This window comes from Chanos chanos, chromosome 5 (genome assembly GCF_902362185.1).
Source record: "Chanos chanos chromosome 5, fChaCha1.1, whole genome shotgun sequence".
NCBI classification, from domain to species: domain Eukaryota; kingdom Metazoa; phylum Chordata; class Actinopteri; order Gonorynchiformes; family Chanidae; genus Chanos; species Chanos chanos.
The window spans coordinates 40,985,474-41,009,119 of NC_044499.1; the positions used below are offsets into that span (position 1 = coordinate 40,985,474).

The window sequence follows — 23,646 nt, forward strand, 5'->3', positions numbered from 1 at the left end:
TCAAATTCAAAACATGTGTGACCGCAACTATGACTGGGTGGGCTGGTATCGTTTTTTCTATAATGGCATGAACATTCAGCTGGCCGAGCGCTGTATAGACACGTGGACCGCATGTGGCACTGCCGCCAAACTCTGGCTTAACGGCTCCCACCCACAGATACAAGATGGGGTGGTCACACTTCCAGTCTGTGCAGAATGGACTTCTAATTGTTGTGAATACACTTCAGGCCCTGTTCGGGTCAAAGCGTGTCCAGGAGGTTACTATGTTTATGAGATTACAAAACCAACCAGCTGCAACAGGGCTTTCTGTACAGGTAGAGTCACATTTTAATTTCAGATTGAATCCTGACACTAATGACAGCGTGGCACTAAGACAATTCTCAATTTAAAACAAATGTTTGTTTTCAGACATTGATACAATTACCCCTGCCCTTCCCCCTGTGACACCTGAGACCCTCACAACTACAACACCACCAACTGGTAAGACACTGAACTATATATCTTTATTTTGATACTTGTATCAGAAACCAAGTCTTTTGGAGTGTCTGCATTTAATTTAGAGTCTATTCTTCCTTTTAGAAAAATGTTACCACCATAACCCCCGTCTTTTTATGATTTGAAGCTGCAAACATCTTAAAAGAACATATGTATACAGGCTATTACTGCTGCATTTGCCTTTTAGATTGGCAACACTTCCTGCATTTAAGATTAGCATAATACATGAAACTACTTAATCTCCATCCAATCAAGAGTATATTAAACATCTGATGTCTGAAGCCAACGCAAATGCAATAGTTGTCACGGCCTGTGAGGCCTGGGACGTGGTGTTTAAACCCAAAAGCAGGATTCTTGAGGCGAGAGTTCAAAAAGTGAATTTTAATGATCAAAAGCACAGAGAATGGCAGGCAGAATTCACAGTCAAAAAAGGGTTATCCAGAGTCAGAACACAAAGAGGAAAAAACAGAGGTACAGGGAAGAGCAGCAACAGTAATCAAAGTGAGCAGGGCACAGGTCAGAGGCTAGGAGGGCAAAAACATACCAAGCAATCACCAAATACCAAAAAGGGCAAGACCAGAGCAAAAATCCAAAAACTGGCAGTAGTCAAAAACATGAAGAATCTAAATACTCATGAAAAGGCTGGACAATCTCCTGGAAAGGGGCAAGATAATCTGGCCAGCACTGAATGGATGAAACATGGTTTTTAAAACAGTCTAATAAGGTGATAGTGAACAGGTGTGTGGAGAGAAGGCTGGTGATAGATGGAACTCAAAAGCCAGGAGCGTAACCCAGGAAGAGGGCACAAACAGGACAGAGGGAAAACACAGCTAGGCAGTAGAAGGACCGGACTGGATCGTGACAATAGTGACACTTGCTAGGAAGTTGTCAGTCTTTTTCAGAGTATGGACTTACAAATACTATCCTGGTCATAGTTTCTCCTCTTAATTTGCTGTGTATTAATTTGATTTTCCTCTGAGCTAGAGACATGTGTAATTTGATAAATGTTCTCTCTCTCTCTGTTGCTGTGAAGCTGATCTCTGTGCTGAACTGACCTGTACAGAGGATGAATGGTGTGGGGAGAAAAACGGAGTCTATGGCTGCTACTGTGATGAGACTTATGATGAAACTGACTCTGAACCATATGGTAGGACTGATGTCTGTGTGTCAATGTGTGTGATTTGTGTGTGAGAAGATTGCATATGATCAACAGTTCTCCCTCCCTCTCTGTCTCTCTCTTTTTCAGACGCTGTTCTGTCTTGTCACAGTAGCTCAGGAACAATCTCTCTGTCTCGCTGCCAGCTCCTTGAGGCTGGTTTCCCTGCCCATGTGTTACACATGAATGATCTCAGCTGCACAGGGACCATCAGAGATGGCAGAGTCATATTTCAGTTTGATAACAATATGAGAATCTGTGGAACTACTCTCACGGTAAGTTTTCTAATAACTCTGATCTAAAATAATGTTTACTTTACAGGTGCGCAATGTTTGACAACTTTTGATTTTTGACAGGAAGAAGTAGCATAAGTAGAAGTAGCATCATCTGACGGATGATTTTTTAGAACTTTTTCATTATTCTTATAAAGGTGCAAAATTGTGTTGACCGTCCACTGTTTTTTTTTGGTACGGACTTAAACACAGATGATCTTTTTTACTTTTCTATTATTCTTATAAAGGTGTTATGGCAATATTTCCCATATGTCATGAGTGGGGACTACCTGTAACTGCTATTATGTAATTTCCAGAACAATAGAATGAACGTATGAAAGTTGATATTCGGCAAAATTGTGCTGGCCATGCACTGTTTTTTGGTACAAACTTAAGCATGGCAATGTGCCATATGAAAAAGGCTGTACTGTGTGTGCAGATTATGACAGTGTCAAGAAGACAGTACTGAGTGTTAATCTCAAATACCTGAAGGAGTGGTGGAGAAATGAGTCAAAAATCCATAACACAGGAGAGAGGTTTATAAGACAGAAGGCTGGCCAACATCTCATTCTTTTCTTCAATTAAAATGTTACATTTAATTTGTAACTACTTGAGTCCCATAACTTTTGGCAGGATGTTATTAATAAACCATGAGTCTCAAATTGAGTGATCACTCCTCATGCATTGAATGGATAATTACAGAGAAATGTATTTGCTTAATTTATCCCCTTGCACATTGTGTGAGTGGAAAACAAGACCTGGAAGACTCAAGAGTACATTAAAAACTCAGCACAACATTAAGTCCTTCAACTGTGCTAATTCAGTTCATGCTATATAGACCAACAGCACACACTTCATGTATGAGAACTCCGTTCAAGGCTTAGTGGACTGGAGCAGATTTCCTATTAGTCGAGAAAGACAACTGAACCTTCGTTTTGAGTGTGCATACCCGATCATCCAGACCGTTTCCATGAAGGAGGACATCATCCCACTGGAGAGGTGCCCTGTCTTTTTCCACACATATGAATTTATACATAACTGATTAAAGCAAATAACTTTATTAATTCTGGACAGAATTTTAGACTGGTCCCTCTTCATACTGAAAAGCATTCTAATGCTGCTGTCCTGTATTCAGTTATAAGACTCAGGCAAAATGATGATCTGAGAGACAAAACAGCGTATTCAAACAAAACAAACACTTTAACTTGTCGTCATGATTAACATAATAATTGAATGCTTATTGAGTATATACTTCCAGGGAGAGGTCTTCAGTCAAAGGTATTTGTTTACATTGTAGGCAAAGATTAGACCCTGTTATAGCTCATGGACTTCACACAGTATTTCGATATTCATTTCTTTTGACAACATACAGTAATATTAACGTTTAACATATTAACAATATCTCTCTGTGTCACTTTTCAGAAACTGAATTTCAAATCTGAGAAAGCCACTAATAAATATGAGAGTGCGGCAATTTTAGCCATTTTAGTGACCTTGGCTGATAGATTAACAACCCTGTTTTGAGCTAGAAAGAGACATAGCTGTTATGATAGATAGATACATAGATAGATAGATTTCAAAGTACAAAGTGGAGTTTTTCATTTATAATGCTGTCTTCGTTTGTGCTTGTTTAGAAATGTTAATGTGGAGCTGCCAGCAGGTCAGGGGACGTATCAGGTCCAGATGATTCCGTATTCGGATCCTGAGTTCTCACATCCCTTCAATGGGAGCGTGGATGAGATTGTGGATGAGCGACTCTATGTGGCAGTGCATGTGGATGGGGTTGATAGCAGCCACGTCGCCATGGTGATGGATACCTGTTGGGCCACTCCTCTGAGTGATCCTGCCTACAATATCAGCTGGGACCTCATTGTTAACAGGTATGACTGAACGCTCCAGTCTTGTGGATGTATCACATCACTGCACAAGGTTCAATCATCATCTGAGTTTACTCTGTTTATTTGTCTCAGATATTTATACATACATCTGAAACATCTGTTGTGATGGCCATATTTACAAAATGAAATTGTTTAGAGGTACAATTGGAACGGCCACACTCAGTCAAAATTAACAGCTCCTCCAAGACGCCCCATTCAACTTCCCTCCCTCTTCAACTCACATTTTACCTTATATCCTGTTTTACCTCTTTGATTCTCTGCATTGATGTCTTTTTCGTTCCTTTTTCCAGATGTCCGAACCCTGAGGATAGAACAGTGGAGGTGCTGGAGAATGGTGACTCCACAACTGGCCTTTTCTCCTTCAGAATATTTACATTCATGGGAGATTTCTCTCAGGTTTTCCTGCACTGTAAAACTCACATATGTCTTCTCAAGGACAACAGCTGTACTCTGGTGAGTTTTCAGATCTTATGAGACATTCTCTCAGGTTTTGAAGATAACAAAAGGATTTTATGGGGTTAGAGATAAGTTGGTGATTCACAGTGCTTACTGGTGTATAAGACCAAAACAAACTCCAGCTCACACCTCCAACTGGACTGATGCCAGTCTGAGGCAGAATGGCTTTCAAATCAGCTTCTTTTGAGGACTTCTTGGTTGTAATCAGGAAATTGCCACTGGCACCAGAAACATGCCAACTTGACATTCAGGTCTTACATTTGGTTTGTTTATTATATCTAGCTTTAGTTATAGAAGAAATGACATTAACTCACCCTAAACTTGTCTATTCTCATTTTTTCAGCCATGTGATCAGGCATATCACTTGAGAAGACGCAGGTCTGTGGATGGCCATGAGAGTGCTTCAGTTTCTTTAGGTCCACTGGAGTTCTCAGACAGAAACAAAGGTAAATACTGAAGCTATTCATCCTCAATTTGAAGATCAAATACTCTTTTGTTATTGATTATATACAGTAGTGAGGTGAATGATAGAAGAAGAAGAGGATTTTTCTTTGTAAAGACATGCAAGCAACATATCAGATCTATCATTTACTCATGTGTCCTCTGTCGGGTCTCTGGTTTCTGTGTTTTCTACATCACTCCTCTTATCACTCTGTAGATGCTGTTGATGTGCAGTTCCCAACAGCTGTGAGGATACATAGGGCTCCATAGGGCTGAAGGTCTCTGTTAAAGCTACAGATCCAGCATACGATCAGCATGTTTATGAGCGGATATGACATTAATGCCAGTGTTCAGCACTCTGCAACGCTGTGTTCACTGAGGACATCCTGAATTTATGCATCACAGGTGTAATAACCTCATCAGTTAAAGTTCCTGTATGCCAAATCATTGCAAGCATATTTCTGTGTACTGTGAAATGATAGAGTTATTGATCAATATTTTGCTGATAAAAAAAGTTGTGCTCTAGTTTCAGGTGAGATGAAATGCTATTGAAGATATAATATGTTTATAGATTTCCCAAGATTGTAACAACTTCTGCATTTTGATAACTTTGAATGTGCTTTGAAAATGAATGTAATTGGGTAATAATCAATTGTCAAAATTATAATTATTGAATATGAGGATGATTGTGAATCACTTCTGTTTTCAGGTTTTTCTATTTTACTATTATGATAAGCTTTAAATACAAACATTTACAAAATGCAGTTACTTGGGTGAAAGTGATGTGTCTGATTACTGCTGTAGGGGGTGACAGAGCTTTGCAGTTGCAAGTACAGTTCAAAGTCTGATGAGTTTTATGGATGGCACCTATCTATACCATACCATCATACTCATTACTGAAATATACATTCATATTTTAGCCACTTAAGTGCTTCTACTTATGTTTAACTGTCCTGTAGATAAAAGACTTGAATTCAAAATGTTCTCATCCAGTGTTTGAAATATAGGTCATCAGATTAATAGTTCATTTTGCAACATTCTGTGGGTTTCATTTTCTCTTTTAAGAGGAAAAAGTTAGTGTACATGTGGCAAATTTAAAACTCAATGCTAGTAAAGATGTACGCCCATACAGAGATCTCAGCTGATGGTGGGGAATAGGTAAAGTCATTTAACGGTATAAACTTACTGGGTTGAGTTTCTCCTCTTTGTCAGAGTCACAAAGTGGACATAAAAGGATCACCCTGAGCAAATGTGTCATGCACTTTCTAATGGCTCTTATAACATAACACACATAAAAGCAATGATCATACAGCCATAACAGGTGACCCATAGCCCTCTACACATAACTCTCCCTCAACAACAAAACAAAACAGACATTGTTTTGTCTTTTTCATTTATGTATGCTCTCTTAGAATTTTGTGCTCTGGGATTTGTGATAATCAGTTTTATAGCTTATGGCACTAGGTTTGTTGCAGAAGATCGCACAGACACTGAGATGGTCATGTGGACATATGTCAGGGAAAACTTAGGACTCAGTTGCAGACTCACCAATGAATGAATTAGAGATGTTTATTGTGCCAGGCAACAGTCTTTCAATACACTTGACAGATAGCGGAATCCAAAAAACAAGCAGAGGTCATACCAAAGAGCAGTCAGAGGCAGGCGAACAATCCAAAACGGAAGACATAGGCAAATTCCAGGGACAGGCAGAAGGTTCCAAACAGTTGCAGGGCAAGACAGGCAGAAACAGTATTTTTATATATATATATATATATATATATATATATATATATATATATATATATATTAAAAAAAACAAAAATCAAACACAGAAGGCAGTCAGAATAACAGAAGGCTAGTATGACACACTGGGGAAAGCAGTACAAACTGACAAACAAAGGGTAGAACAGGCAGGGTTTAAATAGACAGACTAATACAACTCCAACAAGCGACAGGTGAGCACAATGACACAATAAGTGAGGGGCGGGGCCAGAAAACATGGAAAACCAAAATAAACAAAAGCACATGACAAAAAAACCCAAAAACAAATGACAGCTAACACCAGAAATGACCAGCAGGGGCACAACAGAGAAAACAGTTCATGCAGGAACCCTGACAATGTATGTACTATGTTTTCCATTTCGTGTAAAGTGTCATACAATTATCCTGAACAGATCAGCTTTTGAGATGGTTTGATTTAACATTTTCCAGAATTATTGAGGGAATACTCAACAGCATAAAAGTGAATTATGATTATTGCATGAAGTGTACATAGCCTACCATAAAGTCTATAATAAAATATGTCCAAGTGATTAAGCATACACTTTTAAAAATGATTTTATTTTCCCAGGACTGCTGTTAGCTTTAAATATGTTTGCTGATGGTGGTCTTAAGAATGCCAACAAATACTCTTCAAAAATGTAACAGCGGCAGTAGTAGAGAGTCCTCTGGGACAGTGAGCTAATAGAGACATTTGGCAGGGAAACTTGGCATGTCTTATGAACTATGAATAAATCCTGTGGGATAAGAGGATCAATGATAAGTGAGAAAGTGAAATAAAGAGAACAGAAAAGAGAGGGGAGGACAAGCTAAACTCAATCTATTATGAAAATTGAATGTCCAACAATGGGTCTTAAAATGCTAAATTGCTAGGTTACTGCTGTATAGGTTTCCTGAGAGTGATAATATAAATGCCCGAAATGAAATACATTACTTATTTCCTACTTTCTTTCCACTGCCCAGCACAAGCAATTGTCTCGAGTGATTAAAACTGACATGAGGCACAAGAGCTGCTCCAGTCAGATTATAGCTCATTGTTTGAGCTATTGCACATTTAGTAATTATCCACATCACAACCCTCTGACATCAGCTTGTCAGGTGGGTTCTCTGGGTCGTCCAGTGTAACTGCTCTCTCCCCTGGGGCCAAACCTAAGGCCTCACTGATGACTAATGTTCTGCTCTAATGGTAGATTTCAAACTGGTGAAATGCTAAGACGCTGCCCTTTTAACTAATGATCCATCCTGATGAACAGAACTGGTACTAATTACACGTGAGATTAAGGTCAATTCAGAATGCATAATTTATGATTGTTGAGCACTGGGCTTTGAGTAGTGTAGGATAAATAAAAATGACACCTAAAAATCAAATTTTGTTGTGCCAAACGCTGTCCTGAATTGTGATTAAATTGCATGAATTCTGGGACTTTTCTTGGTAGAATTTCACACCAGTAGGACACATGCCCAGGTTAGATATGTACCGAGTTATCTAGTTATGCCTAAAACATGGAAAAGCAGTGGGGTTGCATTCGATCTAAGAGAGTGTGTAGGCTATGGCTCCAAAATGTAACCTTTTCAAGTGACTCCAATTTCTTATCATTCTCTTAAATTCTGTGTTATACGCACCGCCCTTTAAATAAGAAATAAAGATATAATGCTAAGGAGAAGCTGTATGGCCATATAAATCGATTTCAACTGGCTGGTCCACAGACTGAATGTGAGGATCACGAAAAGTTGTACAGTGTCTTACCAGACAAATTGTCCCGTGCAGTAACAGTAAGGCAAATCCTTCGGCGAAGCGCTTCTCCTCAGTCCACGGTCAAGATCGTATTCGTTTATTTTCCAACTCTTCATATCAGCTGAACAAATCTCGAAACGTGTTAAATCGCTATGAAACGTGTTAAGTAACTGACTTGAATGCTGAAACAATCGGTGCTGCTGTAGAGCGCCGTCAAGACAGTGCAGTAACCAGAAGGGAAGCGACTCTTTCAGACGAACAGAAAAATAAGTGTTTCCCGCCACTGAATATTCCTGTGCAGCTGTACTACACTCTTGTGAACGGTTAGTGTGGCACCAAGTTCTTTGCACTCCCGCCTCTTGGCCTCGTTCCTCTCCTCCTGCCTTGAAAGAATTTGACTGGAAGGATACAAAATGAATGGTGGAAGACTATTCCACAACTTTATTCTACAATATACTTAGTTTGTCCTGAAGTGATTATACTGAGAAATGGCTGTGTATGACAGAGCGAACAGACAATATACCATCTTGCGGAAAATGTGAATACCCTCTTAATTTCGAACTGGAAAAGAGGATAGTTTCAGGCCCCCCTCCGACAGCTGCACTGCAGTCGTCACTGGGGAAAACAGTGAGCATCAAGGGGCTCTCTAAGTCAGGTTTCCCCTCAAAAAGTACGGCTGAGCTTCAATGCTCATATATACTATGACAAATCAAGCAATTAGGGAGTTTTGGATACTTCGAAGGTGTCTTGACTGTAAGGAAGTTTATTAGTTTACAGTTTATTAGCAGATCCAAATGAATGGCACGGTGGCAGAAAACAGCTGGCAAATTGCATGTGTTTCCTCTCCAGTTCATTCCATAACACATTTGAAGCCATATTTTAAATTAAACAAATAAAAAACAAATGACACTAATGTACATGCAAACATCTGAGAAATCGAATTCCTACTGTACAGCCTGGGTCCTTCAATGTGAAATCACATCTAAGCAACTTTTGGCTAATTTTTTCTTCATTTAACATTCTTGCTCTTTTCCAGCTTAAACACCAAAAATCACCACCAGTCCTAGCAACAAGTGTTCTGTATGTACTTTGAAGCAAGTTGGCATTATTGGAAATATGAAAGTAGGAATGTATGAGTGAAAGAAATGTAATAAATCATCATAACACTGAACATGATGCATTATATCATCTAAAATTTCAACCTAAACATACACCATATTTGTTTATATTTAATCATATTAAAATTGCATTTTTACATGCATGACACAATATGCTTTTTCGTTATTCCGGACACATATTTTGCAGCTCTCTGTGGATTAAATGGTAGCATAAATCCATTCCATAAGATTTTATTCAGTACAAATGCATTCACTGAAGTGTGCTCATCACAAACACATATGATGGCAAAACGGAGGACCAAGCATATCAGAGAAAATGAAGCAGCTCAGGCTCCACTATAGCTCAGTGCTTATTCACCCAGGGGAGGTCTGAGCATACAACTAAATCATAAACTGAGGTGAGATTCACAAGGTTACTCCAATGTACAAACATTTGCAATTTGATGTGACCATCACTGATGACACTAATGTTGACACTGCCCATCACATTGGCTTAGCCCATGATACATTTTAAAGAAGAGAAACTGCCACAAGGAAGTGGACACAGTGAATGATCCTCAGTTTTTCCCACATGAGTTTATTACTTAACTTTTATGCTCTTCTCATCTCTGCAGTTGAACACTTCTTACTTGACCTTAAGTGGCCCAGAAACAATAATAACAGTAATTCATCTGTCACTGCTAGTTTGTAACCTAAACCTGGTAACACAACAGGTGACAGAAGTAGAAATGCAATTTTTTGACTAAACCAACTTTACCTAGCCTATTCTAGTTTATTTCAAGATATGTCTACCCCTCTTTGAAAAGTTCAGAGAATGCATAAAATGGATGGTGTCTTGATTCAGTAAATACAGCACGGGATGTAATCAAGTGAACCATACACTACATCTGATGGTCTCCAAAAGCAAGTGACAGAAATAGAAATACTGAAATAGCTGTAATCCTCTACTTCAGCCTCTACATGCAGCAGTAACACAAGCTATGTGCTGACACCTAGTGGGTGTGGACAGAACACAACATATTTATACCTTTTATTTACCTTCATTTATTCATACCTCACTTTTATCCAGATCTGGAGGTATTTCCTGAAGTAAGATCTCTCAGTTTGATAGAATTTTTAAAAAGCTGTTGTGTTCTTGGATAGATTTGATGCTGAATTTGTCTGGCTCACTGATATATCCAGTTTTGTAGAATGATCTTCTGTATGCAATTTTATTGTGCAACAGTACTTGTACTCCTTTGGAGCAAATTTGGAGTACACTGTGTTGCTCTGTTGACATTTGCTATTACTGGGTAATTACAGCTTCGCTATTTTCACCACCGCACTCCCCAAAAAGTGAGAAAGACTTTGTCATTTTAATGTGAAATACAACATTTCTGTTAGACTGTGATTGTTGTTCTGTCTGACCCTTCACAGACCAGCCAAACAAAGACAAAGCAAAGAACCAGTGTAGTCACTGTACAGTGTTTCCTGCACACCAATGAACTGTATGTCAGAGTTATGAGAAAAATGTTATTAAATGTTAAATATTATATTAAACTGGATGACAGAAAACTCTAATGTGCTTCAGAGTGTTGAGCCCCAATCAATATGATCTGCTTGAAATGAAAAGAATTCAGCATTTGAAGAGGAGAACCTAATGCCGATCTTTGCCATCAGGCAAGGGGGTGGACCTGTATTACGGTACAGGAAACATGTATGGAAGGAGGGAGGACTGATTCAATCAACAAATCCTAGAAGCTAATGCTCAGAGTCAGGCAAGAAGTTGAAGCTGAAAAGAATTTAGATATTTTCAGTGATACAATGTTCTGAAACAAGTGAAAATCAATCATAAAATTCTTTCCCAAAAAACAGTTGGAGGCATTGGTATGGCTGTCACAGTCAATAGATTTGAATATTATCGCAAACATTTGATTAGATGTAAAATAATACAGTGCACACATGAATGAAAATCTCAGCTGAAAGTGCTCTACTAAAGGAGTGCGAAAATATTGCTCAAAAAAGAATACAAAGTCTGTTGCATTCAAATTTGTCAAAAGATCTTGTAGACCATGTAGAGGCTGGGCCAGCTTATGTCTTTTTTTCTGTTTAATTTTTTTTTTAACACAAATGTGAATGGAAACAAACATGTGGTTGAGCTGGTAAGAATAAATCTGAGATATTGGCTCATTCTTCGTGTGTTGTGTGGCAAGAGCATTTAGTTGCAAAATTTAAGTATTATGGCTTAATAAATTTAGCATATATTCATCCAACTGTGGGAGCTGCAACCTCACAGGGGTAATATCAGATAATTTCCTTTTTCAAAACTCAACATGTTTAATACTACTAATTTTTTTTAACTGCATACAATACATTAAGAAAATATGTTCTTAATGCACCTGATGAATCTGACATTATGGAAATTTTACATTACCTTAAAATGAGGAACAATCACAAGGGCACAAAATAAAGTGTAAGCGTATGAGAATTTTAAATACATGATTATTTATTTTAATACGTAAATACGTATAGATTCTCAATAAGACTATGATGTAGGAATGAACAAAAATCAGTTATGATACAGTTAACACTTCTCATGCACATCAACGCAGTCAGTTCCCAAAATATTGCAATATTAGCACTACATTACAGCTCTGGACACATTATCATGGTCTCCAGTTGGAAACAGAGAAAATGATTGATGTGGTGAAGTATTGCTCCAGCTGCACGGCTACTGAGTGGTGTAATATTTGCTTTATGAAGTTGTGTTTAAAGTAAAGTAAACTCTTTGGATGAATACCATCTGTGTTCCAGAGACCCTTATCAGGAGCCTCCTGTTGTCTTGGCATTTACATCACCTCCCATATGCAGTTATTCTAGTCTAGTCTGAACTGAATCACATTTGACACATTCAAAATATTTATGATGTATTTTAGGGCTGGACACAAGCAGAACATGAAGAACACTGTGACGGTTTCACATAGAAGACAATGAAAAAAGACACTAGGTGATCTACCTGGATTTTGCCAAAAGAACGTACAAAATGAAGAAGAATTCAAGTGTAAGAGAAATGGAATTCAGAGTGTGTCGGTGGTGAACTCCTAGACCTTTACCTCAAAGATATATGTAAGTGATGTGTGCTTACACACATACGCACACACATATACATGTATATGCACACATCCACCCTTCCCCACCCCACACATGCAGAGCATATTAAGAGAATACCAACAGCTCAATTATGCATTTAGCAATTAACACATGATTTCTTTTGATGAAATATGTGAAAGTTTAATACAAAGTACACTACAGACGGCCCTCTGTTCAATGTTGCACATTCTGCTTAAAAACAAGAATAAGAAATACTCAAACTTTCTCTACTTCTGATTTTAGGGAAAGAAATGACTAAAGCTGATATTGCCATTCAGTCATATACCTTCAAAATACAAACTGACAGTAAATTTGTTAAATATGAGTTTCCACAAAAGGCAAATGTGAGTCAAACAGCCATAGACACAGAGGAGTCTCATACTAAATTTCATCAATGTATATCAAACAGAAAAAAATGTGATTCATTTCCGTGTTGTTCTTATTTATGTTCTTTATTTAAGTTTTTAGGCATAAATGTGACAATGATCAGAAAAAAAGAAATTGCAGAACAGACAAGAAGTGGTACTCCTGCAGTACAAACATTATCTTCAGTATTTACCATGTACTTTCATGTGAAACATTTGAAAGACTTAAAATAAATATTAACCTCTGTGTGTTCCTAACCCTTTTAGACTGAGTCAGTTATTAATGAATACAAAAGCATTGGATTAGGCTCTCAAAACGATTATGCCAGCACCTCACATGTTATTAACATGTCAAGCATGGTCAAAGTTTTTACCATGTTCTTTTACATGAAAGAGTAGAAAAAGACTAAAATTAAATATTAACCTCTGTGTGTTCCTAACCCTTTTAGACTCAGTCAGTTATTTATGAATACAAAAGCATGGGGTGAGAAATGGGCTCTCAAAACAATTATGACGGCACCTCACATCTTATTGACATATCAAGCACAACAATCATTTGAAAAGTTTCAAATTGAAAGTAAATTTAAGTTATTTATTAGTTCAGAAGTGAATATGCACTGTTCTGTGCTGATTTGCTCACTTTTCTGGCCACATTGTTCTGGTTGGAGCTCCTCGGTATTTCTCAATCTTGCGCTAACTATAAAAACTAGACATTTGAAGGGAAAGGATGGGAGAGAGACAGAGAGAGAGAGTTTGTGAGACTCACCATTTCATATCTCATATGGAGGTAACTTTTGTAAGCTTACTTTTCACATTTTAAAAGTCAAGAATTGTATCTAATCATGTGGTTAATGTTTTTGTTGTTGTTGTTGTTGTTGTTTGCAGATTTAATCTTCTTTTGAGGAAATTCCCAAAATGCTGTTCTCAGTCCCAGTGCTTCTTCAGTTTATGATGACAGCAACAGTGATGATGTGTATGTTCTCTGAGTGCACTGGCTCCTTCTCTCAAATTCAATCTGCAGGACTTTCAACATCTAACAATATCTTGAGTAACAATTATGGCATCATTTCTAGGAAAAATATGAGAAGCTTTATGAAGCTGAAATATTTCATGAGATAGTTCAGTAAAAATCTAATCATTTTACATCAGCTAGTTTGACTAAGAATCTGCGTTTCATTGACTTTTTCTCACTGTCCACCACAGTATCAGTATCAGTATCAGCTACAAGCGGTTCCCTTACTGACCCATGCTACAACTACACAGCTCTGGACCAGACCTGGCGAGCATCTAACAACAGTCTCCATCAAAATCTGTGTGACCGTGACTATGACTGGGTGGGCTGGTATCGTTTTTTCTATAATGGCATGAACATTCAGCTGGCTGAGCACTACATTTCATATCCCTACACATGTGGCACCGCTGTCAAGCTCCGGCTTAATGGCTCCAACCCACAAATACAAGATGGGGTGGTCACACTTCCAGTCTGTGGAGACTTGACTTTCGATCGTTGTTATGACACTTCAAGCCCTGTTCGGGTCAAAGCGTGTCCAGGAGGTTACTATGTTTATGAGATTATAAAACCAAGCAGCTGCAGCTCGGCTTACTGTACAGGTAGAGTCACATTTTAATTTCAGATTGAATCCTGACTCCAATAACAGTGTTGCACGAAGACAATTCTCAATTTAAAACAAATGTTTGTTTTCAGACATTGATACAATTACCCCTGTCCTTCCTCCTGTGACACCTGAGACCTTCACAAGTACAACTACACCCACTGGTGAGAACTTCAGGAATTACAGATCTTTATTTTATGCCTTTTACAGAATGTATTTGTTTTCAGTGCGTGTGTGTGTATGTGTGTGAATTCTTTTGGGGATGCCATGCCAAATTGGAGACAAAATTAAAGTCCCCACTGGTAACGGAAGTGCATAGGTCCTTTTTGTATAAAGGATAATGTTATTACTATTAAAAGTAAAGTGTGAAAGTGTTTTTGGTTCAGATTAGGCCTAAGGTAAGGGTTAGTAGGTTAGGGTTAGTTTGTTATCCTTTACTTTTGCTATAATGAAAGCTGAAAGATGTTTTGACAGTCATGGGGCAGGCCTACCAAAAAAGTCGGTGTACCTGACTTTACACACAGTTCGACTCTCGCCTCTACTACGCAGACTCTGGCTCCAAATTTGAGGAATTTTGGCTTCATCTCTATAGAATGGAGGGGCATGGAGCCACACTGTCCATGCTTTTTACAGTCATTGATACATACATACATACATACACACATTCATACATAAATACATTCATACATACACATATTCATGCATAAATACATAGGTTCTGGTAAAAACAAACTTGAGGAAAAACTAATTGATCTATTTGTCCAAATTTATTCACTAAATATCCGAAATAATTTATGTAATGGTTCTGATTGCAGGTCTGTTGTACTCATATCTGGATGGTCTAGCAGCACCTGCTGCTGATGATGGCTCCACAACTGCTGACTTACAACAGCCTTTCAACTACTTTGGACGCAGCTATAGTCAGATACATGTGAGTAAATCTTGTTTTCAGCTGAAACAAGAATGTTCTCACTGTTCTCGCCCGTTGTACAGTGGGCCTAAGTTGGCCTGTTGGGTGGGAGCCTACTCATGTACATCCCTCAGGTGGATCAGTCTTGTTAAAATCTTCAGCTTCATGGATAATCATTCCAGTTTGCCTTAGGGCTACTTTAATCCTGTCGAGCCATCTTTTTCATGGTCTACTTAGTAGTCTTTTCCTGTGTGGTTTCCATTGTAGCATCTTCTTCACTTCCCTTTCTTCATCCATTGTGAATAAAACCACCAGAGTTGATTTTTCTCTATTGTGATAATGATGTGTTCAAATTTCTTGATGTTGACATTTCTCATTCTGTCCTTTTCAGTCACTGTCAGTATGAGATGTAATTGTCTCATTTCACATGCACATGTATCATTTGAGTTTCTTGGTGAGAGCTAATGCTGGTGTATAGTCATTTGAGTATAGTGTTGTACATATGTGCTTAAACTTTCCTTAACATATAATTATCCTTGAGCAGTGGGTAGTGTGCTCCCACACTTTTGGTTAGCTTGCATATTGTCTGATCTATTTTTGGTTCTATTACTGGTTCCATACTGCCAGTCTCAGAAAGTGTACTGCCCAGGGAAACAAAGCTGTCAGTCTTGATAATCTTGATCATCTCTGTGTTTCCTTATTGTTGGTGTCTTCCTTTTGCCATATACTCTGTGTTGTTGTAACTTCATTTGTGGTCGGGATCAGTAAATGGTACATCCTCCTCATTAATGATAGCCTCCAGTTGTCTACTATAGGCAGTTTGTGCAATGTCGCAAGCATATCCAAAATGATAGGAGTGATTAAGCTGTAATCATTTTGTCTAGATAGGTTACAGATAGGAGGTGTCACGCCCTGGTCCCTCTATTCTCCCTCTAGTGTTGGGTCTGGGTTCTGTTTTCACTGTTTTCTCTTGTCCACTTTTTTTGCAAATACACAATATGCATGTACAAAATAATGTCAGTATTTTTTCACACATCCCAGAGATGAATGAAACGCCCTCCATTCTGTGGCCATGTAGAATGATATTAATGAGTTTTACACTAAGACAAAGTATTTGATCTATTAATTACACAATTAAAACTGTGTGGGCTTTGTCCTAAACCAAAAAAGAAAGTCATTACAAATAAGAAAAAAGAAAAAAAAAGCTAAAAATGAAATAAAAACAGGTCAATTTCATTATTTCAGATCAATCACGATGGACAGCTGACATTTGATGCTCCATACGCTACCTGGGACCCAAATGATTTTGAGACTATGGCAAGAGACCTCATTGCTCCGCTGTGGACAGACCTCAACAATGCAGCTGCAGGAACCATCTACTACCAGGAGGTCACCAGTGGTCCTCTTCTTGAAAGAGCCACAGCAGACATTAACACCCTTTTTCCCACTCTGTCCTTCTCTGCTTCGTCAGTCTTTACAGCCACCTGGGATGGTGTTCCAGACTTTGCTCGAAATGGGGTGTGTGTTAGTATATATGTTTCATTAGTGATAGTAAAAGATTTCCTAATGGCTTGAACTTAGAAACTGAGGCATGCTTTCTGAAAAACTGTTTGTTTAATCAAGAGCTTTTTCTTGCATCTTTCAGGCAGCACAAATTCAAGTGATTTTAATCTCTGGAGGTCATCTTTCATTCATAATGATGAACTATGTTGTCATTCCTGACACACCTCAAGACTGGAAGGTGAGGATTATCTTAAATATAATTGTAAAATAAAGTATTGTTCATTGAGTATAAACGCTGCCAACTATTTCAATGGTGGTTCTTTTTAATACAGGAAGGATTATTGAATTTTGTAAAATAAGCTATTCTTCAAGGATGTACTCATTAATCTTGAAATCCTGTATTTTTAGTCACAGTAGGGCCAGCATAAGGAAATTTTGATGAGTAATATTCAACGCTTAACCATTTACTTTAAATGTTATCTCTTTTATATTCTGTGAAAGGGAAGGTTTTAAAACTTCATTGTTCCTGTCTTCACTAATATAATCACACACAATTTTAGTTTGCTTTTTGAATATATTTACAGTCCATATGTCAGAAACATCCATAAATAGGAAAAGACTTATGTTCAAAAAAGTTACTCCATCCAGATGAATTATTTCAACTGCTTTTTTTCTATTGACTGTGATGCTACTGGAAATATGAATGGCTCTCAGGCTGGCTACACTAGAGTGGAGGAAGGACGTTATTTCTCAATCCCTGTGGCTGAGTCTGAAGACCTCCCATCCAGCAGCAACATCAACATTAATGGTCGCTGGGTCTTCCGTGTTGATGGTGGCTCTGGAGGTAAGTTATTTTGATGGTAGCCTGTGACATCGTCACAGTCATTTGATATTTAGTACATGGGTCAGTTGTTACCTGAATTGCCCCCAGAATCTAGCAAAGAAATATGTATGTGTGTGTGTGTGTGTGTTTGTGTGTGTAAAATTTAAAATATATTAATATATTAATTATTAATATACTTATATAATATATTAAGATGCTGCTAACATCTTAAACCAACGTATATGTATAAAAGGCTATTATTTTCTGCATTTGCCATTTGGACTGGCAACACGTCCTGCATTTAAGATAATATTTAATACATGAAATTACTTTATCTCCATCTAACCAAGAGAACATTAAACATCTGATGTCTAAAGTCATTGTAAATGCAATACTTACACTTGCTAGGAAGTTGTCTTTTTCAGAGTGCTGAATTTCAATCCTGGTCAAAGTTTCTGCTCTTAATTTGCTTTGCATTAGTCTGATTTTTCCTGTGAGCTAGAGACATGTATAATTTGATAAATAATGTCTCTCTCTGTTGCTGTGAAGTAGATCTCTGCGCTGAACTGAACTGTACAGAGGATGAATGGTGTGGGGAGAAAAACGGAATCTATGGCTGTTACTGTGACGAGATTTATGACGAAACTGACTCTGAATCATTTGGTAGGACTGATGTCTGTGTGTCAATGTGTGTGATTTGTGTGTGAGAAGATTGAAAAAGCACTGCATATGATCAACAGTTCTCCCTCCTTCTCTGTCTCTCTCTTTTTCAGATGCTGTTCTGTCTTGTCACAGTAGCTCAGGAACAATCTCTCTGTCTCGCTGCCAGCTCCTTGAGGCTGGTTTCCCTGCCCATGTGTTACACATGAATGACCCCAACTGCACAGGGACCATCAGAGATGGCAGAGTCATATTTCAGTTTGATAACAATATGAGAATCTGTGGAACTACTCTCACTGTAAGTTTTCTTGTCTCTCTAATCTAAAATAGTGTTTTTCTTGTGGGTGTGTGATACAATTTAAATTTACAATGTGGTGTGTCACAATTTGTGGGGGGCTAAAATGAAATTATTTTAGATTAATGTTGCATTTAATTCTGATATTTCCAAGAACTTAACGTACTGTAGTGAGCTAAAATAGGCAAACATTAATTTGAGACAACGATGAGACAACTTCTGATTTTTGACAGGAAGATTTTTTTTCATTATTCCTGTAAAGGTGTTATGGCAATATGGCAATATCTCCCATATGTCATGAGTGGGGCTGACCTGTGACTGGTGTTATGTAATTTTCAGGACAACAGAATATTTATGGCTATTATTATATTAGTGTGCCATATGAAAAAGGCTGTATTGTGTGTGCAGATTAAGACAGTGTCAAGAGGACAGTACTGAGTGCTAATCTCAAATACCTGAAGGAGTGGTGGAGAAATGAGTCAAAAATCCATAACACAGGAGAGAGGTTTATAAGACAGAGGGCTGGCCAACATCTCATTCTTTTCTTCAATTAAAATGTTACATTTAATTTGTAACTACTTGAGTCCCATAACCTTTAGTACGATGTTATTAATAAACCATGAGTCTCAAATTGAGTGATCACTCCTCATGCATTGAATGGATAATTACAGAGAGATGTATTTGCTTAATTTATCCCCTTGCACATTCTGTGAGTGGAAAACAAGACCTGGAAGACTCAGGAGTACATTAAATACTCAGCATAACATTAAGTCCTTTAACTGTGCTAATTCAGTTCATGCTATATAGACCAACAGCACACACTTCGTGTATGAGAACTCCGTTCAAGGCTTAGTGGACTGGAGCAGATTTCCTATCAGCCGAGAAAGACAACTGAACCTGCATTTTGAGTGTGCATATCCGATCATGCAGACCGTTTCCATGAGGGAGGACATCATCCCGCTGGAGAGGTGCCCTGTCTTTTCCCACACATATGAATTTATACATAACTGATTAAAGCAAATAACTTTATTAATTCTGGACAGAATTTTAGACTGGTCCCTCTTCATACTGAAAAGCATTCTAATGCTGCTGTCCTGTATTCAGTTATAAGACTCAGGCAAAATCATGGTCTGTGAGGATAACTAACCTATTCAAACAAAATAAACACTTTAACTTGTCATCATGATTAACATAATAATTGAATGCTTATTGAGTATGTATTTCCAGGGAGAGGTATTCAGTCAAAGGTATTTGTTTACATTGTAGGCAAAGATCAGACCCTGTTAATATCTCTCTGTGTCACTTTTCATAAACTGAATTTCAACTCTGAGAAAGCCACTAATAAATATGAGTGTGCGGCAATTTTAGCCATTTTAGTGAACTTTGCTGATAGATTAACAACCCTGTTTTGTGCTAGAAAGAGACAAAGCTGTTATGATAGATAGATAGAGAGATAGATGGATAGATAGATAGATAGATAGATAGATAGATAGATAGATAGATAGATAGATAGATAGATAGATAGATAGATAGATAGATAGATAGATAGATAGATAGATAGATAGATAGATTACAAAGTACAAAGTAGAGTCTTTGATTTATGATACTGTCTTTGTTTGTGCTTGTTTAGAAATGTTAATGTGGAGCTGCCAGCAGGTCAGGGGACATATCAGGTCCAGATGATTCCGTATCCGGATCCTAAGTTCTCACAACCCTTCAATGGGAGTGTGGATGAAATTGTGGATGAGCAACTCTATGTGGCAGTGCATGTGGATGGGGTTGATAGCAGCCACGTCGCCATGGTGATGGATACCTGTTGGGCCACTCCTGTGAGTGATCCTGCCTACAATATCAGTTGGGACCTCATTGTTAACGGGTATGACTAAACACTCCAGTCTTGTGGATGTACCACGTCACTGCACAAGGCTCATCATCTGAGTTTACTCTATCTATTTGGCTCAAATATTTATACATACAGTACATCTGAATCTGTTGTGATGGCCATATTTACAAAATGAAATCTAAGTTTACTCTGTTTATTTGTCTCAAATATTTATACATACATCTTATACATCTGTTGTGATGGCCATATTTACAAAATGAAATTGTTCAGAGGTACAACTGGATCGGCCACACTCAGTCAAAATGAACAGCTCCTCCAAGACGCCCCATTCAACTTCCCTCCCTCTTCAACTCACATTTTACCCTATATCTTGTTTTATCTCTTTGATTCTCTGCATTGATGTCTTTTTCATTCCTTTTTCCAGATGTCCGAACCCTGAGGATGGAACAGTGGAGGTGCTGGAGAATGGTAACTCCACAACTGGCCTTTTCTCCTTCAGAATATTTACATTCGTGGGAAATTTCTCTCAGGTTTTCCTGCACTGTAAAACTCACATATGTCTTCTCAAGGACAACAGCTGTACTTTGGTGAGTTTTCAGATCTTATGAGACATTCTCTCAGGTTTTGAAGAAAACAAAAGGATTTTATGGGGTTAGAGATAAGTTGGGGACTCACAGTGCTTGCTGGTGTATCAGACCAAAACAAACTCCAGCTCACACCTCCAACTGGACTGATGCCAGTCTGAGGCAGAATGGCTTTTGAGGATTTCTTGGTAGTAATCAAGAAATTGCCACTGGCACCAGAAACATGCCATCTTGACATTCAGATCTTAGATTTGGTTTGTTTATTATATCTAGCTTTAGTTACAAAAGAAATGACATTAACTCACCCTAAACTTGTCTATTCTCATTTTTTCAGCCATGTGATCAGTCATATCACATGAGGAGACGCAGGTCTGTGGATGGCCATGACAGTGCTTCAGTTTCTTTAGGCCCACTGGAGTTCTCAGACAGAAACACAGGTAAATACTGAAACTATTCATCCTCAATTTGAAGATCAAATACTCTTTTGTTATTGATTATATACAGTAGTGGGGTGAAAGATAGGGTATGTAGTAGATATTACATTTTTACCCAATGTTTGGTTTGGGTTTAAATCTTTTCAAAGAATTTTCTTTGTAAAGACATGTGCAAACAACATCTCAGATCTATCATTTACTCATGTGTCCTCTGTCGGGTCTCTGTTTTCTGTGTTTTTCACATCACTCTTCTCATCACTCTGTAGATGCTGTTGATGTGCAGTTCCCAACAGCTGTGAGGATACATAGGGCCCCATAGGGCTGAAGGTCTCTGTTAAAGCTACAAATCCAGCATAGGATCAGCATGTTTATGAGCGGATATGACATTAATGCCAGTGTTCAGCACTCTGAAATGCTGTTTTCACTGAGGACATCCTGAATTTATGCATCACAGATGTAATAACTTCATCAGTTAAAGTTCCTGTATGCCAAATCATTGCAAGCATATTTCTGTGTACTGTGAAATGATAGAATTATTGATCAATATTTTGCTGATAATAATACTGTATTACATCGATCATGTCGATGCTAAGATTAATTTAAAAAAAGTTGTGCGCCAGTCTCAGGTAACATGAAATGCTATTGAAGATATAATCTATTTGTTTATAGATTTCCCAAGATTGTAACAACTTCTTCTGCATTTTGGTAATTTTGATTGAATGTGTTTTGAAATAATCAATTGTCAAAAATTATAATCATTGAATATAAGGATAATTGTGAATCACTTCTGTTCTGTTTTAAATTTTGTCTATTTTACTATTACCATAAGCCTTAAATACAAACATTTACAAAATGCAGTTACTTGGGTGAAAGTGATGTGTCTGATTACTACTGTAGGGGGTGACAGAGCTTTGCAGTTGTAAGTACAGTTCAAAGACTGGTGGATTTTATGGATGGCACCTATCTGTACCATACCATCATACTCATTACTGAAATATGCACTCATATTTTAGCTTGGCAAATGTGTCAGAAGACACTTTAAGCATCTTTCTAATAGCTCATAACTTAACGCACATAAATCTACAGACTGAATGTGAGGATCACGAAAAGTTGTACAGTGTCTTACCAGACAAATTGTCCCGCTCAGTGGGAGTGAGGCAAGTCCTTCGGCGGAGCGCATCTCCTCAGTCCACAGACAAGATCGTATTCGCTTATTTTTCAACTCTTCATATCAGAAGTACAAACCCTGCTTGGCAATAATATCGAATTTATTCGATGAAGTACCGTCCTGAGAGTATCAAGCATCTTTGCGAAACGTGTTAAAGTCGCTATGAAACGTGTTAAGTTTGTTCACAAAACTCCCAGAATAAAGCCAGAAGATAACTCCGTTGAACGCTGAAACAATCCGTGCTGCTGCTGAGCGCTGTCAAGACTGAGTGCATTGACCACAGAGGGGAAGCGACTCTTTCAGACGAACAGAAAAAGCAATGTTTCCCGCCACTGAATATTCCTGTGTTCTTTTTGTGGCTCTTCTGTTAAGGACCATTTACACAGGGGATAAACCCTTCACATGTAGGCTTTTTGCGAGGATTTTTTCCCCTGGTGGCAAAAAAATACAAACAGAAATTCTTAGATAATGCCTTGAAAGAATTTGACTGTAAGACTACATAACGAATACTGGAAGACTATTCCACAACTTTATTCTACAATATATTTAGCTTGTCGTGAAGTGATTACATTGAGAAATCGCTGTGTATGACGGAGCGAACAGACAATATACCACCTTGCGGAAAATGCAAATACCCTCTTAATTTCGAACTGGGAAAAGAGGACAGTTTCAGGACCACGGACAGCCGCACTGCAGTCGTTACTAGGGAAAACAGTGAGCATCAAGGGGCTCTCTAAGTCAGGTTTCCCCTCAAAAAGTACGACTGACCTTCAATGCTCATATATACTATGACAAATCAAGTAATTAGGGAGTTTTGTATACTGCGAAGGCGTCTTGATTATATGGACATTAACCAGTTCATTGAGCAGATCCAAATGAATGGCACCATGGCACAGTGGCAGAAAACAGCTGGCAAATTGCATGTGTTTCCTCTCCAGTTCATTCCATAACACATTTGAAGCCATTTTT

At 38.1% G+C, this 23,646-nt stretch overlaps 2 protein-coding genes across 2 annotated transcripts; both read left to right on the forward strand.

Moving 5' to 3' along the window:
• The first annotated feature begins 13 nt into the window (after positions 1–13).
• On the forward strand, positions 14–15,773 carry LOC115812547 (uromodulin-like). Its single transcript, XM_030775028.1, has 11 exons — positions 14–314; positions 409–480; positions 1,529–1,642; positions 1,742–1,926; positions 2,762–2,922; positions 3,558–3,803; positions 4,112–4,274; positions 4,621–4,723; positions 14,048–14,455; positions 15,273–15,388; positions 15,759–15,773. Exons 1-11 carry the CDS (start codon positions 14–16, stop codon positions 15,771–15,773), a joined length of 1,884 nt encoding a protein of 627 aa, XP_030630888.1.
• Positions 15,774–16,681: 908 nt separating this feature from the next.
• Positions 16,682–21,828, forward strand: LOC115812548 (uromodulin-like). The gene is made up of 9 exons (XM_030775029.1): positions 16,682–16,885; positions 17,585–17,714; positions 18,246–18,356; positions 18,467–18,651; positions 19,579–19,616; positions 20,279–20,524; positions 20,916–21,078; positions 21,410–21,512; positions 21,776–21,828. The coding sequence occupies exons 1-9, from the start codon at positions 16,682–16,684 to the stop codon at positions 21,826–21,828; spliced, it is 1,233 nt and encodes a 410-aa protein (XP_030630889.1).
• Positions 21,829–23,646: the final 1,818 nt, after the last annotated feature.